We start from the raw sequence: 18,333 nt of genomic DNA on the forward strand, positions 1-18,333 counted from the left end.
GGTTTTTTTTTAATGAATTCCAGAATATATTAAAGAAATGGAAAAGCCAACGCACAAGCTAATCTTTAGCTAGCTCACTTGTATATCAACAGTATCAGAGCCACAAAGTACCAGGAACTGGCCCAGTTTAACTAGAACCCTGGTGCACTGTTAGCTGCTGAGGTGATGCCACTACATATTCCCAAATTACCTTTTAAACAGCTATTTCAGGCATATCTGCAAAATTTGCAGTCGTTGCTGCAGGCCACAGTACAGCATACCCTTAAGTGTATGGCATATTTTTATTGAAATAAAATAAAATTCTTACTTTTAGGTGTACCATCCAACATAATCCTTGAAGAAAATACAAATCTCATTTTTTTAACATTGATATTTTTCTCGGAAAATCTGCATATATGACACATGCCCCCAGCATTGCCCTTACAAATGGTTTCCATCTCCCACATAGCTCCACAAAAGTCTTCATATATTCAAATTCCCAGGACAGACCTACCTCTGACTAGAAGCCTGAGCAGAAAGCCCGGGATGTGCCCAATTAAAGAAAAGGCAACTGCGACTTAAAAGGAATTGTAAACTTCTGGAGAGGAGCAGTGAAGAGACCCACATGAAGGTTCTTTATTTGGGCTTCAATATCCTTCGAACTCCCTGCAAATTTTCTACCCATACTACTATATGTGAAATGAAGCAACTGATCATGCACGTACTGTGATGGCATTTTAATGGACTATTTTTTTTCTTGAATTTCAGTAGGAAGAGCACTAGGGTAAGACTAAAATCAATGGCGGGTCCTATACATCAATGATTAGCAAAACCTGATGATTCTAAACTTGGAATTCACACTCTCTACTATTTATTTACAACCAAAAAGGTTGGAAAATTCATATCAAAAAAATTTTTTTTTTTGAATGTTGAAGGTTCAAGAAAAAGTTTAGAGAAAATTTGGCAACAACTAACTAATCATTCTATATATAGCTTCGAAAGCCACATGGCAAAGAGGGTAAGTATTTTCATTAAAGCAAAGCAGGGCAATGAAAATGATACTGTTAATTGAATATGATCACTGAACAAAAAAAACCCCAACCACCTAGGCTTAAAATCAAAACTCTGTAAAGCCTCTGTCACTTAAAGGTGTTGCCTTGCTACTTGCTGCCAGTAGAGAATGAAAACGAGCAAGAATTTTCCTACTAAAACAAAACAATTACAGTATCACAATAATCAGAAACATCAGGAAAAAAGTTCACTACCTCGTTATGCCAGTAATTATCCATCTGGTCAGGTCTACTCTTTCAATTAAATTAGAAAAAAGTTTTGCCTACTGTAAGCAGTGTTACAATTTGCTGTTTTACCTGCAGTCAGGTTGTGTGCAATACAAGTGCTACCACTGTGCTGAAATCATCTTGCCCCTATTCCATCTCACACAGCAACAAAAATCATCATCTTAGATTTACGGCAAAGAAATATGGAAGTTGCCTGTACAACTCTTTAGCTACAGATACACAGAAATCCTTTCAGGAAATCCTGTAGAATCCTTGATGACAACTGGAAAGTCAGGAGCTTAAGTTTCAAAGGTTCAAAGTTGATTTTCTGAAAAACCCCTTTTTCCATTACATATTGAACTGCAAAAACTTTGTTAACCAACAGGGAAAATATTCAGGAGTCTGACAGTCTTGACTAATTTTATTACAAAATTTATAAATGATTGGTTTGGCTTGTGGCAAAACAGGATGAGCAAAAGTCCAAGCGGAATCAGCTATATAAATGGGTTGGGTTTTTTTTCTCCTTTGTTTTTTGGCAATTTACTTCTTGGAGTGTAGCAGACTTGCTCCAATGAAATGTTTGCATAAATCAGCATATAAAGCTGATGACATTTAGTCACAGTTTATTTCCTGCTGACCACATTCATGAATTAAGCTTTAAGCTCCATCTATATAAAGAGAAAAATGCTGGTATGGTATATCCCAGTACCTCACTTTACAAACCAAAAAATAAATATCCTCGTGTTTTTTTCAGATAAAAATGTGCAATCTAAATGCTTGATAGTAACTTGCCATGCAGTTATACAGCTACTCCCTCCCAAAACATGCAAACGTGTTTTTCCCTCACAAAACATACAGATGTGCTGTTATAAAAATATCCATAAAACACATACTTTTTAAACTAGAATGCTACTTTGTGGAGAATTTGGGGAAATGCAGAGGGGAGACGAGTGCTGAAGAGACATTGCTGGCTGGCTGGCACCTGGAATTAAGTTAAGATTCCTCAGATAAAATCTGGGCTGAAATAAATTGAATAGGAAGCTTCTCATTGACTTCAAGTCTTTCACTGACTTCCTGTCTTAATCCCTATATTCCACTATCATTAACAACCTGAGTAAGGGAGGCAGAGATATAATCCATAAAAGTATGTAAAAATCCCAACCTACTTGACAAGGCCATCGAAGACTAGATGCCCCGTTTCACTTTGAAAAGGCATGGTATTAACTGCAAAGTGCTAATTAGTTCTTTAGCAACCAGCCTTCTCAAGGGCTCCAGTTGAGGAAGGGTTCCCTGCTCAGACCAGAAGTTGTCCAGTGTTACAGCTTTTCTACACGCATCAGGAGCCAGCGCAGAGGTCAACCACTCTTTAAGAAGGATCACAACAGCATTTAGTCCATGTTAAGCCTGTAATTCAATACCAATACTTTCTAATCAATACACTACTTCACAGCGGTAGCTGACAGAGCTCAACTGATAGGATCTGCTCAGCTAACATACATTTAAACCTAAATAGAAACATTTCACTGGAGTTTATCGTCGACACTGAATGAAGACCCACAGAAGCAATGAACTGTAACATACAACCAGAGACAATGGAGAAGATTACTGAAGAAAAGCACCATTAATATACTCAAAGATATAAATAAAATTAGCAATGCCACGCAGATCTCAGTGCATGAGACCTGTATAATTCGTCTAGTTTCTCTTACAGGTAATCACTGCATTTTCTTCTTTAAAATAAAACGGGTAGAAAAGTTCAGTGGTGTTACTTTCCCACATTGTGGGCTGTCTGGTTTAGCATCACAGTAGACACCGTATTTATTTCCTGCCTCAGAGTAAGTATAGCTATGTGCCAAAAGATGAGGAGGACCCTGTTACCTAACTTGCAATGCAGGAAATGCTCTGTTTCCCTATTCACTGGCCTGGAAACCACTGGAGAAACATTTATGATCTACTAATGCCACCACAGTTTACTATGATACTCTTGTGGGACTTGGAGGCCCTCAGAGTGGCTCTAAAAGAGCACGTATCTGAAACTGTTGAGACATGAAAAAACACTGTATTATAGACTTCATATGTATTACCCTGATGAGCAGAGAAGTGAGTATGAAGTCTCCTACTCCACTTCTGGTTTTCATTCCAGGTGCAAAATTGTAAAAGCAGGAGGGGGAAAAAAAAAAACAAAAAAAACCCCACACAACTAAATATAACAATAGTTATACTGTGTTATAAGGTTTTATTTTTCATAACTATGTTGCCAAGATATTATGAGTAAAAGCTTCTACTCTGCTGAGACCGCACCTGGAGTACTGTGTCCAGCTCCAGAGTCCTCAACACAAGAAGGACATGGACCTGTTGGAACAGGTCCAGCGGAGGGCCACAAAGATGATCAGAAGCTGGAGCACCTCTCCTATGAAAACAGGCTGAGAGACTTGGGGTTGCTCAGCCCGGAGAAGAGAAGGCCCCGGGGAAACATTATAGTGGCCTTCCAGTACCTGAAGGGGCATACAGGAGAGATGGGGAGGGACTCTTTGTCAGGGAGTGGAGTGATAGGATGAGGGGAAACGGTTTTAAACTGAAAGAGGGAAGATTTAGATTAGATCCTAGAAAGAAATTCTTTACTGTGAAGGTGCTGAGGCACTGAACAGGTTGCCCAGAGAAGCTGTGGATGCCCCATCCCTGGAGGTGTTCAAGACCAGGCTGGATGGGGCTTTGAGCGACCTGGTCTGGTGGGAGGTGTCCCTGCCCAGGGCAGGGGGGTTGGAACTTGATGATCTTTAAGGTCCCTTCCAACCCAAACCATTCTATGATTCTGAAAGTTATTCAGCTCTCTTGCCACTGAAGGATATGCCTGCCTCATATAAATTCCTTACATTATGAAAGTGTATCAGCTTATGCATCCACTTAGGATATTAATGGTCTTGCAAAAAAACTATACTGGTTGCTGGTCTGCCCATTAATATCAGACCTTCCAGTTATGTCTTTGAAAAGTAAAGTTGTAATAAAATTGAAATAGATGCTATGGCATGACACACAGCTCTCAAGAAGATCTTCTATGTGACTACATCAAAAGCTACTGTAATTTATATTGAGACTTGAACAAATAATGTCTTTCTCTTTTTGCTCCCAATCTAATACCCACATTTCAATGAGTGCTGCTGACAGCGTTTGGCAGACCTGTTTCACTGCTTTGACCTGAAACCAGAAAGAAAAATCTCAAGCACATTAGCAGGTTAAGTGAATAAAACACTAGTCCTCAAGAATACAGAGATTTTAGCCTAAAATCTCTAAGATGAAAATGTTACTTCCACAAAAATATCTAACCTTCAGGTCTGCACCTAAATAGTCTGTTGACAGCTTTATTTTTTTAAAAAATGAAGTTCCAAAACAGTCACGTAAAATTAGCTCCCTCCATGCAGACACATAGCTGAAGTAGAAGTTGCCTCTGTTCACTTGTCACGTAAACAACCCCATTTTATTATTTTCTAAAAGCTACTTACAGGTATAGAAAGGATTACATAAAAGATCTGCGGCTAAAACTCAACACTGAACTTCTCTCCTTGACAAAATTCTCTTAAATATCCTAGAATTTGAGTTTATTATACTGTTGGGACCACGTAATCTTAAACAACAAATAGCTCTCAGATCATGCACACAACTGTCTCTAAGGATCCAGAGTTCCTACAGAGTTTTACAGGTCTCAGCTGATTTTCAGAAACTATTTTAAAACAGTTCTTTCCTGAAATCAGAAAGCAGAGTATACACCTATGCCACGTACTATTCTAATCTGACATGAGTCAGGATCTTGCTTGAACACTCTTTTCTACAGTCTTGTGTCATTACAGTCAAGATAAGGATGCACCAAAGCTTACAAACTCTTGTCCACTCTGTCCCAGAGGGCCTGTTTATCTTCCCAGTACCACCTCTTCATAGGTATTTCCTCTCCCCAGAAGAAGCTTCTGGGGACAGTTGTGACTATTAGTTTACATCCCCTCTTCCCCTCCAAATTTCCTTTGAATTCCACTTTACCCTTTACTTAACACCCACATTTTGTCAAGACCTTTTCCATTAATCAGCAATAATGACACTTATTCACACTACCTAAACTGGACAAGTAATAAAGCAAAGAAGGACATAAAATGCAGAAGCAAAAAAGGCAAGAAAAAGAAATTAAAATAAATTTTTTAGTACTATACCAAACAGATGTTAAAAAAAAAAAGTTATGAGCAGTGTAGTCAAACAACACATAAATGAATAAAGAAGCATCTATTTTCTCCTTACTACTACACTGATCATCCCATAACCAAGGTAAAAAACCAAGTTGTCTGTAGGAACTTGAGTGAAGGAAAGTTAAGACATCCACTGTTCACACAAGGATCTCTGAATTTAGATGTTCACAGAACTTAAGACTCTACGAATACAAAAAAACCTATGCAGGAGGACATTATGACAACCTCATCAATGACAAATTAAGAGACATTTATGTTAGAACTCCATGGTGCCTCTGAAACGTAACAGCTTTTTCAGGCTAGAATGTGAAAACAGACCTTTAAAGCTTATCTAATTTTGAAAAAGAGGGTATTTGTACAATCATACCTATTTCCACGTAGCGGTTTGGAAGGTCACGCATTTCACTGGCATGTCGTTCTTTTACTGAGCAAATCTAGGAAACAGAGATTAGGATCATTATGATGAACAAACTGTAATTCCTAAAAATGACACTAACTTTGCGTCAATAAGAAAAGGAGTTTCTGGGAATTCTCGGACACACATTTCTGTATTTTGAAAAACACAGGCTGTAAAACAGTGACGATGCATCACTGAAGAAGAAAACCAGACAGGAAAGCTGCAGCTGTAGTCCACAGCCTTATGAATAAATATGCTGGGACAGGAGAAGGAAGACGGACCACATGAGAGAAAGCTGAAAGCATCTTGCCCACTGTAATTTCTTCACACTGGCATATATGTGAGTTTGGCTTTGGTATCTTCTCACACTGCATCTCATTACCTTACAATTTCAGTCAGAATACACTCTTGCAACTCCCAATAACAGGAGGAGAGTATGTATGTATAAAAAAATGCAAATACCCTACGTTGTGAAGCACACACAATACAAGGGGGAAGACAGATGCCAAACTTATGAAAACCTCCTCATTTGTAAAACTCCAAGTTTAATGCTCCAAAAGCTTTTTACGCTTCGCCTACCTCACTTTACCCTCCCTTTCCATCTACTCCTACTGAACACTTTTAATTTCCCACTGTGCAGTGATGTAGCAGTCTGTTATTAGAAAACAGCTAACAGGCTTGTAACAAACTCACATCGGGTGCTGGTCTGAGCAAATCATAGTCAGTCTGCAGGGCACAAGTTTGAAATGCCAGTTCCCTGCTGAAAGCAGAACTAAACCCCAAGCAGCCTGTCTCCACCCCATCCCTCTTTTTTTTTTTTTTTTTTTTTTTTTCCTTTTTCCCATGGTTGAACAAAATTATGTGGCTGTTTCAGCAGTCACAACCTCCTCAGCCCTGCCAAACAATCCTCTCCAAAAATACCTCATGGTAAGTTGCTCTTCCTTAATGCTCATCAACAGAAATGAATTCAACAGCCCACTAAAAGCTTTCAAAAGAGGAAATCTCTCCAAGGCACAGAGGAGAAGTGTCCCTGAGGATTACATCCACTGCGTGCTCACACACGGAGATCTATCTGACCGCTGGGTGTCTATCACTCCCTCCTCCTCACAAGGGTCAGTCCAATGACATTTCTATGGCAGCAGGAGTTCTGCACACTGTAGTCAAAACAAATTCTATTTTTTTCGATTGTCTTTGCTTTTCAGACATAATCCTCTGTTTGTCTGTGATAACAGCAAGCATTTATTACGAAGACAGGTAATTGCACCTTTACTGAATTTCCCCAGCCAATAATCAGCGTTAAATTATCCTTCCAGCAAAGACTGCAGGGATACATATCTGGGCGAAGGCTTATGTCATCTCGAGGCACATTGGTAATTCTTTGCTTGGAGATCATGTCAAGTATCTTCACACCCTGGAAGTTTAAAAACGAGAACTTTATTCAGTACGACAAACTCCCACTCACCACATCCCATATTATTTTGTACGCTAAGGCAGTCATTGCACTTTATAGCATAAGTTTCAGGGTAGGGCTGAGTATCAACAGAAAAAGCTGTTGATAAAAAGATCCATCTAACCCAGGAGGTGACAGAAGGACCAAAAGAATTAGAGTAAGTTAGATATTTAAATTCACATGCCAAATGAAAAGATACAGGAAGTGAATGAGTAACAGATTAGCAACTGTAGTCATGAACCAATTCAGCTTGTTGGGCTGGTGCTACTACTGGAGAAATGAAAAAATCCCAGCTCTTCCACAACAACCCCTGTAGAGAAGCAGAAATTTCCACCTTGGGGAAGGAAAAAAAAAAAAAAAAAAAAAAAAAAGATGTGAAGCAACAGCTCATTAAGATAAATGAGGCCACTCTGTACTTCTCCAGGAGTGCACTTCTATTCTTACATTAAAACAGAAAAGCAAGCATATTTAAATGATGCTTGGTTTTGTATACTAAGATTTTTCACTGCCTCCTCAGGAAATCTCCTAAACTAACACAACAAAAAGTTTAAAGCAAGGAAGATTAAAGTCATTTGAAAGAGAGAGAGAGAAAAAAAAAAAAGAGCCATTAATCAGACTTTTCCGTGCCATTTAGAAAAGGTGAGCTATAACCTTTCCAATAGCAAAATGGAGATTAATTTCATGTTAAGTAATGACTTGTTCTTACTGATTTATAAACAAAAGCCCCCCAAATAAAACAAAGCATTTTAGTAGATATTACTGTTAAGCTCAGTGAGCAGAAAAAACAACTCTCATGATCACAGAAAAGGGGATGGAAGGGACCTTGAAAGGTCAGCATCCAGGATGCCATTCCATGTTAGGATTTTTGTAATGACAAAACTGATTTAAAAGATTCCCCTGCCTGTTTCTGTTCCCCGCGCCCCCCGCAAGTTTCTATGTCCCCGGCTGTACAGATTCAACTGTCTGTAAGTCAAAGAGTCTAAACATGGGGGTCATGGTCTAAGCCAGGTTTTTCCTGCCTGTTTGTGGTTGGTTTTTTTATTAATCACAAGGATCAGTAAGTGGTATGGGGATGGGCCGGGTTTTTCTTTCAGTGGTCTTTGCCACTGAAGAACTGTGAGCGTGGAACACATTCCTACTGGCATCTCTTAGGTTAACAGTCATCAGGGTTTCAGAAAAAAAACCCAAAACTCATACACGGCATCTGCAAGGTACAGAGCCCAGATCTCTGGGTAACACAAACAAGGAGTTTACGCTCTGTGTTTTCTATGCTCATCTGATAAAATTTGCAATCTTGCTTGAACTGCTTTTTAATAAAGTTGTCTTTTATTAATCTTACCACTTTGTCTTCCAGGATGATTTTCAGATAAAAGTGACCCAATCACACCTTATGCTTTTCTACAAGGCAGAAAATCCTATACGGGATAGACGAGCTTACGTTTAAAGTGCCTTTCAAACCAATAGCATAGGATCCTCTATAGTTAAAAGTACATCATTTGCATCATGAACTGACAGGACTTTCACAGTCAACTTCCTATCATGAAGGAACCTAAAACCTGTTCAAATGGGAGTTAGGCAGCCTAATGCCTCTAAGGGTTTGGTCCTTGGGTGTGTCAGTTTGTAAAACTTACCCTCTGGGCCACAGAGGAAGGAGAACAGAGCATAACAGCAACCATGGGTTACCCAAGCATCTGACAAGCACAATTAGACCTTGCCTAAATAACCTGGAATCCATCCCAGACTATCCAATGTCTAACAGGCTCACATACAGTGTGCTAAAAAACCCCCTAAATAAATAAATAAAAACTAAGTAGCCATGCAAAGACAGTAACATCTTCTCTGACTTTGAAAGAAGAAAAAGAAAAGGGACACAAAACCTTGCAAGAGGATGGAGAAATTTTAAAAAAGGTAAAGGGAGAAGGGAAAGGCCAATAACCAAATATATTAATCTTTTGGAGGGCAAATGTCATTTCATTTTTCATTGAAAGATAGGCCCTGACCATGGCTTTTTGTCTCTGACAGATGGCTCTCAACATTTTATTAGTATTCTGTGTTCTGATGTGGCACATCATCTCTAGGGATAGCTCTCCTCAACTGTCCTATCTATTCCCAGCAGATTCACCTAGAATATATATTTTAATTGTAATGCTCTGAAAAGAACAAAACCTTCAAAAGAGCTAATGTTATGACGATCAAGCACTCATTGAAGTTTCCACTCTAATGCAGCTATTAAAGGGGAGCAAATAAACAAAAGTCCACCTCTAACAATTTCATATCAAACTGGTTTTGAAAAGAATAAAAGAACAATGGCTTTAAAATATTTTAATAAATGGTTCCTTTCAGGAAGGAAAAAAACAATAGAAGGAGAAAAGCTAGTGTTTCAGAAGTATTTCACCACATTTAAAAATAAGACTTTGGAATGTAGACATGATACACACTTAAAAACATATCCCTCACTGCTGAGCTTTAAAACACAGACCTTGACCCATCAATTAGATATACAGAGATAGGTGAAATGCAACACTCAGCATGAAAGCAATGGTTCCCTTTAAAATATGGATTACACTTAGAGCAAAAAGGGCCTATTTTCTCTTAAGTCTTGCCTTTTCTAGTGGCCTACCAAAATAAGAAAATATTACTATCAATTTTTATAACCTGTGACATTAGAAGTGCATATGATAATGTCAGGTCAGTACAAATGACAAAATCCAGACAGTTTTGGGGGGCTTTGTGGAGGGGATGTCAGGGAGTGGTGATGTTCTATTTTTTTATATAAAGAAGAGTTACATTGGCACTCCTTCCTTATACAGTTTGCTGCAATAAGTTGCAGTGGTCAAAACTCTGCTATACAATCGTGTGCAGTGGTGACCACCCCCAACAGTGGTACCTAGAGCTTTCCTTAATTTCTTCAGAAGTGGCAATCATACGGAGAACACTGACTACCCAGCAGAAAACACCAGAAGAAATGTCTATGAAGAAATGGGATCTGAAACACTATCTTTCAAGGCCCTTCATACTCAATTCTTCAAAGATACCATTTTTCAATTGAATATTTTAGCAATTAACATTGAAACATTTCAAGTATCAGTGTAATGCAACAGTCATTTTGTTCATTAAACAGAGGTGAAAAATTCTTACCATATTATTGGCCCAAGCAATCAAGTGTCCTCTCCACTTCACATTTCTTATATTTCCTTCCCCTTCATGTAAAACCGAAGGTTTCCATCTATTCATCCAGCCTCTCTCATATAACAGCAACTATCAAGAAGCGCAACAAGAAATATTTTTGTGAAGCAGTTTGTATGTAAACATGCGAGGTATTTTTTTTTACTTCATTATCCCTTACTCTGCTTGGATTCAAGAACAATGAAAAATACACACCTATCACAAACCAAAAGTAAGTATCATCAAGTATTTTCATATAGTAGATAAACATTGAGAATCTTGTCTACTACAGAATACTAGTTACTTCAATAATAATATTAGTAAGCAAGCCTTTGATCAAATTTCTCCAAAGAACAGTAAGTATAATTATTTCCATTTTAACGATAAGGAAATTAAGGCATCTGAGAACCTAAACCTACAGCACTAGTGACAACACTTCAGAAAGCTGGTAAAGAAACCAGGTTGCCTCACACCTCTCCACTGATCCGGTGACAGGTTCCTTCTTCCCTCTGAAATATATGAGATTGCAAAAATGTCCCACACGCCTGGTGTAGTCAAAGAAAATTATCGAAGATGCCCAAGTCCTTGGCCTTTTGCTTGGCCTCATATGGAACTACATGACCTTCAACAGGGCTCTGGAGATGCTGTATGTTAGTCCCACATGTGCGAACTGTACTGTACAACAAGTGCTGTTGATCATAAAACTTCTGAGATGGGCAATCCCAGGCTTTGCAAATGAAGAAGGTATGTTAAAATCCCTAGATGTGCATAAGAGATGTTACAACTGCTTTGAATCAGCAAAGAAAAACCCAAGTACAAGTAGACAGTTTGCTTGGCAGTCAGCTCTTTCACCAATTCCTGCATGGTTTCGTGCATAATGTGCACAATGACCATTAAGAGGTGGAAAATTGCTACCTGCAAGGACTTTTACCATGCTAAAATCCGCATCCAATACCAATGTCGCTAATATTTCCTATCCAGGATCCAGCTGTACATGCTTTTTTATAAATGGCTTCCCACCACCAATATTCGCGCAAATGTGTCAAATGGTAAGACACTAGTTGCTTGAAATAACATCTTTTAACAAAATGAGGGATTTTTAACGGGAATTACACAGACTGCCTCTCTCTCCTGAAGCCACAAGATGGCACCAGAAGACAAGTATTTTCTCCAAAAGTTTAAAGCCGTCACTAGGATAGTCTATCAAACTTTTGCGCTAAGTGCACTGCAGACATCAAACTTCTCTCTCAAGCGTATCTTGCCACTTTAACTCCACCCAAAATGACTGTGTCCTTCACATAGCTCACATGAAGGGCCACCTTTTGGACAACCTGGGTTTGTTTTTTTTCTACCTACAAAAAGGTTACTCAATAAAACTCTTCCAGAATATGCTATTTCACAGCAACCAAGGCAAGACACTGAAAGCAGGGGTAACATCTACGCTCATAAGACAGTGCCATACAGAGGAATGTCCACTAGTAGGTGGATGTGAAACACAGGAGCAACCCTCAGCCCAAACGAATTAGCTCCACTCAGAAGCTGAGGATGTCATTAGAAAACCAAGTTCTGTGCTGACCCAGACGCGAAAACTACTTTTTTCTTAGTTCACAAACTCCTAAGGAGAGGCCCAACAGCAAAAGAACTGTCACTTGGATGCTTCTTTCAATACTGTCCAATAAAGGCAGCAGCAAAATACATAGTATTTTCATCTGGAATCAAATTTATTTAGTGGACAAGGCTGCGAAAACTGATGGGGATGATGTGAAAGGTTAAAACTGGTTGATGTCAATTATATTAACTGAACTTTGAATCTTTTCTGCTTGTGACTGAATCATGATTGAAGTCTATTAAACGCAGAAGATGCAGAGTGAGCTTGGGATGACACTTTGCAGCTATTTTGTTACTATTCATGGTTTGTGAACATCATGCTTTTTCATGACTCTCTACTCTAGTAAGAAACTGCAAAGAAAATAAGACCTGAGAAAGAACTGGTGAGCAGAAAATAAAATAAAAAAAAAAAAATCCTGCTTCAGTCTATTCTCAACTCTAAGCACATGCTTAATTAAATCCTCAGACTAAGGCAGTAGAAGACAATAGTCTGATATTGCCCGTAATAAAGATGGAAAGTGAATCTGAATCACTGCAGCACCCAGAATTCCCTGTTTCATACCAGCAAGTGCAATAGGTCCAACACTGAAGTCAAAGGACACTCAACACTGTGGCTTCAAAAATATATTTAATCTCAAAACGTGCTTTACTAATTTATCTACAATGCAATTACCTTCCTTTTATTGATACGCATAATGTGATTATTCTTTCTTCCAGGCAATGACACCTGAAAACAGCTACTGAACCCAGAACTTTGCTATCTGTTTTGGAACTGCTATCCACTAAATGCATCACTCTCAAAATAAGCAGCCTAATTTATTTCTTAGTCTTCCTTTCTATCTTCACATTGAGATGTTTATCGCACCAGAAAGCCATTTAAAACTTCAAGGGAAGGTAGACACATAACAGAAATCCACCATTTCTAGAGGGGTTCCTCCTACCACCTCCTTCTCTTTTTGGTAGGGGAAAAATATTTTAGGACTGTATTTCCCATAAATCCCATATTTTGGCAGTCAGCATTCACAGTACTTATATTTCAACAGTGGCCACAAAAGTCACTTTCTTGCATTCTCTGCAATATAGTTTATATTTTCCCCCTTTTGATTTGCTCTGGTAAATCTTTCTAGTCCTTTGCTACAATACAGTAGTGCTTAGAACGCACTTCCAGCACCTCTTGCATGTAACGCAAACATGATAATATAGGTAAAATAAAATAAAATTAAGTTAACTTTGACTTCGAAGATCCCCACCCACACTCCTTCATGGCAATCTTCTAGTAGTTCACTACTTATTGTTTTGTTAGTCTTCTTAACTACTTACACTTGTCCACTGGATCATTAAGAAAAAATGACACACTGCAACACATGAGACGAGGATGGTGCAGGACACTTTTTGGTTTTAAAATCAAGTGGATATAATTTTCTCAGATTAGTGAATACATTGCTCTGTATCTTTCACTACCAAGAGATTAACCTCCTCCAAAAGAGCTCCAAATTCCATTTTAGAGTGCTTTCGCTAAAGAGAGTAGACTAGTGCTTGGATTTAATGGAGCCTCTCATGCAATTAGCATTAACACTAATTACATGTAATCCTAGTCTTTAAACTATGTACAGGATTTCTCAATCCTCTGAAAAAAAAAAAGAGGCCAAGGATTGCAGGGTTGATAGTATCAATATGGTGAAGTAATTCCAATTCAATTTCATCCCCATTATCAAATACCACCTTCAAAACACTGAAATAGAAGATGTCTGCTCTCAGACAGTGAAAAGTTTCAAAGGAAACACACTTTTACCGAAGCACTACACACAGCATCGCTACTGCGTTTCACCACAGCACCTTCTCCGTAAAGACCTGGAGGAGTTTTACAGAAGGAAAAGGCTGAAACTTTGATTTGAACCTGAAAAGCCACCCTTCCCTTCCCTATTGCAGCAATGTTGGGTTAGTTTTTATTTCACAAAATACGAATTAGGAAAAAACCCTCTGTATTTCCCTTCTCCTACTCTTTGTTCACCTGAGCGCGAAGATGTGCCTACCTGGGGCATTTGTTCTGGTTTTTGGCACCTGTGTCACCAGCTCTCCCCTCAGCCAGGCAAGATCGCAAAAACCTAAAATGCTACTGCCATGCTTACAAGTGATCACTACAGATATTTATTGTTTTCAGCATAAAAACAACATTTACAGGCACAGCCAAGATCAACAGATATCCGAGAGTAACACAGAACAGCATGCCACGTGAAGACTTACTGTTTAATCGTGCCTCCCTAGGAAAACATATAGCGACAGTAAAAAATTATCACTTCTGTTTGGAGCAGCGATGGTCTGGATGAGCTCAAACGAGGCAGAGAATAATGTAAGCCTCAGGTTTTCAACGGAAGATGAGCCTTCAAAATACCATTGCCAAACGCTGTTGTCTCGGGAGCTGGGGTGTGGGTGGAGGGGAGGGCAGGAGGTGCAGTCAGGAGAAATCAAGCAGGGAGGCAGCGGCAGACAAGAGCAGCGTTGGGAGGGAAGTGATGGCAAGACGCAAAAGAGGAGCTGCCGCTGTAGTTCACGGCCAGAGAAGCTAGAAATTTTGAGATGTTTAATACAAAACAAGCGCCATAGGACTTTTACTAGGCTGTACTTTTAATAACTCAACCGCTAGATTCCAGCCGTCGCCTGCTCACAAAGAGCTACAGAATTAACACCTCGGAAAGCGGGTCCCGCAGCCTTGCGGGCAGAGACACAAGCTCTCACACATTTCATATATTTAGATCCTCTTTGCTCGCCACCTCAGGCAACGGAAAAAGTTTTCTACACAGACGTTTGCAAAACGCACACCTATAGACTACAGGCACGCAGGACTGTGATCCATTGTCTTTACACAAACCAAATTTGTTTGTTACAGCACAAGGAGAACGCGTTTTTTCGCGATAAAGAAGAAATGCACATCCGAATAATAATGAAGAAGAAATGTAAGCCAAATAATCAGCTTATTAAGCAAACAGAACATCACTACGTATCAAAGTCTCATGTGCTCAGTAATACGGGATAGACCTGAGCGTTATACATCGCGGCAACCAAATCACAGACCTGTATTATTGTGGCTTCCCTGCCGCTATAGTTTCTTTCTTGCTTATGGTAAATTATCCAATGCACGGACAGAAATGGCCATAGTATTTACTCTTTCTTCACTTAAACCAGACCTTTGAGTATTTACTGACTGACATTTTATAGCTTACAAAGCAATCTGCCTTTCTTGTCTGGTGCTCTTCTACCCAACATAATGCCAAACAGCTGACTATCTGCTTTCTAAAAATGGACTGTGCTGCAAACAGCATCCTGACAATTTAATAATTTGTCAAAGTAGTCCAACCAGTTATTATGAAGTACATATCATAGGGTTCAGAGGTAAAGGTCACCTACTTACTCACAAAGCAAAGTGCATCTGCTGACACTAAAAAGCAGACAATTAAAAAAAAAAAAATCTGAGACATTCCCTGGAAGACTTGACTTTAACATACAAATTCCACTACCCGTAACAGCAGTTGCAGATCCCCAAGCACACTGTTTCTCTTGCCGCTCGTGCATTGTTTGCAATCGCTACCCTTTCTCTGTATATGACGTTGCTCCATCTGGAGTGGAAAGGAATTTAGAGCTTCTGGTTTCACATCTCAGGCAGCAGACACTGTGGGTCCAGCCCAAGATTCTAGCATCGAAATAGTATTTTAGATATATATTTTTTTTTTTTAATAATGAGAAATTTGCCCCAAGTAACACTAAATCTTCTCTGCTTTTATAACAGACAAAGAAAAGAGAGCAATGTTTGAGCATCGAAATGCTCCGATGCTAATTCTGGGAGGATAAATGGGACAAACATGTTCAGACACACCTTCATTTGAAAACCAGTTCTTATAGTGTATCTTCTCCATCAAAAGAAATACAGACACCATCAAAAATATGTTTTTATATCTATTTCCACCATATATATATAAAATAAATATATTACATAGATATAGACACAGAAAGATATAAAGATGTGACTGCTGACAGTCACAGGGCAAATCTTCAGTTTTATCGTGGTTCCCTAGCCCTTAAAATGTTTCAGATTGGGTACTCAAATCAACACTTATTATACAAAATGCACATCCTAGGAAAATGAGGAGGCCAAATCCTTTCAGATGATGCTGAATGTCCTACTCCTATACTGGCTTCAGAATTAATTTTCTTAATTGTGCTGGGTCCCTGCTACCATGCTGGGTACAGAACACCCAAAAAAAAAAATCTTCATTAGCACACATTCAGCAGAGTGACTCAATGACTCCAGAGGATTCACTCTCCTAGGAATTTTACTACAAAAACCTTTATGTCTTGATATTGATGTTAGTCAAAACATGAAATAGGGAGTCTCATCAATGCCTCTGCCAAGAAAGAAACCTCAAGTTGTCCTGCTCTCTCCTAAGTTACCTTTACATAAGATGCAGTAGCCGATACCTTGACTTTGGAACCGAAATGTCCTTCAGTCTTCTCTCTTTGTTAGTTCTGCCTCTTTAAACCCTCTGGATATAATGGATACTTAGACTTCGTAATAACGTTCATTTAGTTGGTGTGTTGGGAAAGACCAGCACTCTAATAGTTAAATAAAGAACACCTTGTTTTCAGCTTTAGCACCCTCATTTAGTTTGCTTTTACCCTGTTATTTTTTAAGATTAGACCCTTTTTTAAAAGGTAGAAGGTTATGGCCTTCAATAACAGAGTATTTGTCTTTTCCCTTGCTTTGAAGCTCTACTGTCTGCTCTGGATAGGAATGCCCTGTTATTTATAATAGACGGTATTTTTATTTCAGGGTGACCATCATCTGCCACGTCACCATGATGGTGCTGTAGTTAATTGCTGAGATAAGGGGGAGGGAAGCAAGGAAGCACCTCGATTGCTTCTCACTCTGATCGTGTCCATGTTTCCACAATACGCCTTATTTCTAGGCACTGGTAACATTCATTCCTTGAAAAAAAAAAAAAAAAGGGGGTGATAAAAAGCTTTTCCAGTCAAAATAGAAGGCAATGATATTATCACAAGCTTAATGAAATTACTTTTTAAAACTAGTGCTTTGGTAAGCAAAGAATTTTAGAATCAGAGTCATAGAACTGTCTAGGTTGGAAGGGACCTTTAAGATCATCTAGTCCAACCATCAACCTGATAAAAACAAACCATCACTAAACCATGTCACTAAGCACTATGTCAACCTGTCTTTTGAATTCCTCCAGGGATGATGCCTCAACCACTTCCCTGGGTTCATTTAATTGGTTAATTAGTTCATAATACAATTTAGAGAAAAAACACTCTTAAAGGACTCTAGTACATACCCAGTTAAGCAACTGTATATAAACATATGCATGGTAGAGTTCAGCTTCCAACAGTCTGCAATGGTTTCATCATCTACCCCAGGGAGCACTGCTCTTAAGTCAGCTTCAGGTCAGGGCTGAGCATCTAAGACATGGCAAATCTCAGAATCACAAAACAATTCACCCAAGTTCCAAAAATCCACCTCTGTTGGGAACCGAGGACCTGCACAGCACACCCCTGAAACACATCACTTTTTTTCCCCTCCCTCTCTACATTTGCTTTTTTTAAAAGAGATTGCTGCTCACCTAGAACCTTTACAGAATGTTCTGCAGTGGATCTTTGTACTGAAAAGTTTATTTTTTATACATTTTATATTGTTATGAAGAACTGTATACTTCTCAAAAAATTAAGTAGGTGGTAACTTACAATTATAGCCCCCCACCCCATTTATTAAGGATCCTACTGAGGCAGATGCTTGGCTACAAAATTAATACATTTAAGCAGATCTTAAAGTGTTTTTTTGAGATGAGACAAAACAGACCGTTAAGGTCAGAGGGCAAGTTACTGCTTCCCATGTGCACATGTGGCTTGGCTTCTTTGTTTAACTGTAAACCAAAATCAGCATGAAGTTCAAGTAGGAAATAAAGAACACCATAGAATCATAGAACGGTTAGAATTGGAAGGGACCTTAAAGATCATCTAGTTCCAACAATGTTTGCAATGCAACTAGAGGGGTTTGAGGGAGTGACCACATTTATTTTATCTGCTCAAATTACCTTAACAAACAATTTTAAAAACCCCAAATATTTAAAATACTAATGTACATTAGGTCACCATCTCCCAGAACAACAGAAAACAAAGACAGACCCCAAAACCCTTTGGGCAAAGAGTTCACATACTTCACAC

At 38.9% G+C, this 18,333-nt stretch overlaps 1 protein-coding gene across 2 annotated transcripts in view; it reads right to left on the minus strand.

The window, feature by feature from the left end:
- The window catches only part of VPS41 (VPS41 subunit of HOPS complex), a 113,868-nt gene that overhangs the window by 46,957 nt on the left and 48,578 nt on the right, over positions 1-18,333 (minus strand). For both annotated transcript variants that reach the window (XM_074146171.1, XM_074146169.1), the window contains 3 exons: positions 10,471-10,590; positions 7,147-7,293; positions 5,853-5,919 (listed from right to left, as the gene is read on the minus strand). In XM_074146171.1, coding sequence (XP_074002272.1) covers positions 5,853-5,919; positions 7,147-7,293; positions 10,471-10,590 — 334 coding nt within the window. The remainder of the gene's footprint in view (positions 1-5,852; positions 5,920-7,146; positions 7,294-10,470; positions 10,591-18,333) is intronic.

This window comes from Numenius arquata, chromosome 4, assembly GCF_964106895.1.
Source record: "Numenius arquata chromosome 4, bNumArq3.hap1.1, whole genome shotgun sequence".
Lineage (NCBI taxonomy): Eukaryota > Metazoa > Chordata > Aves > Charadriiformes > Scolopacidae > Numenius > Numenius arquata.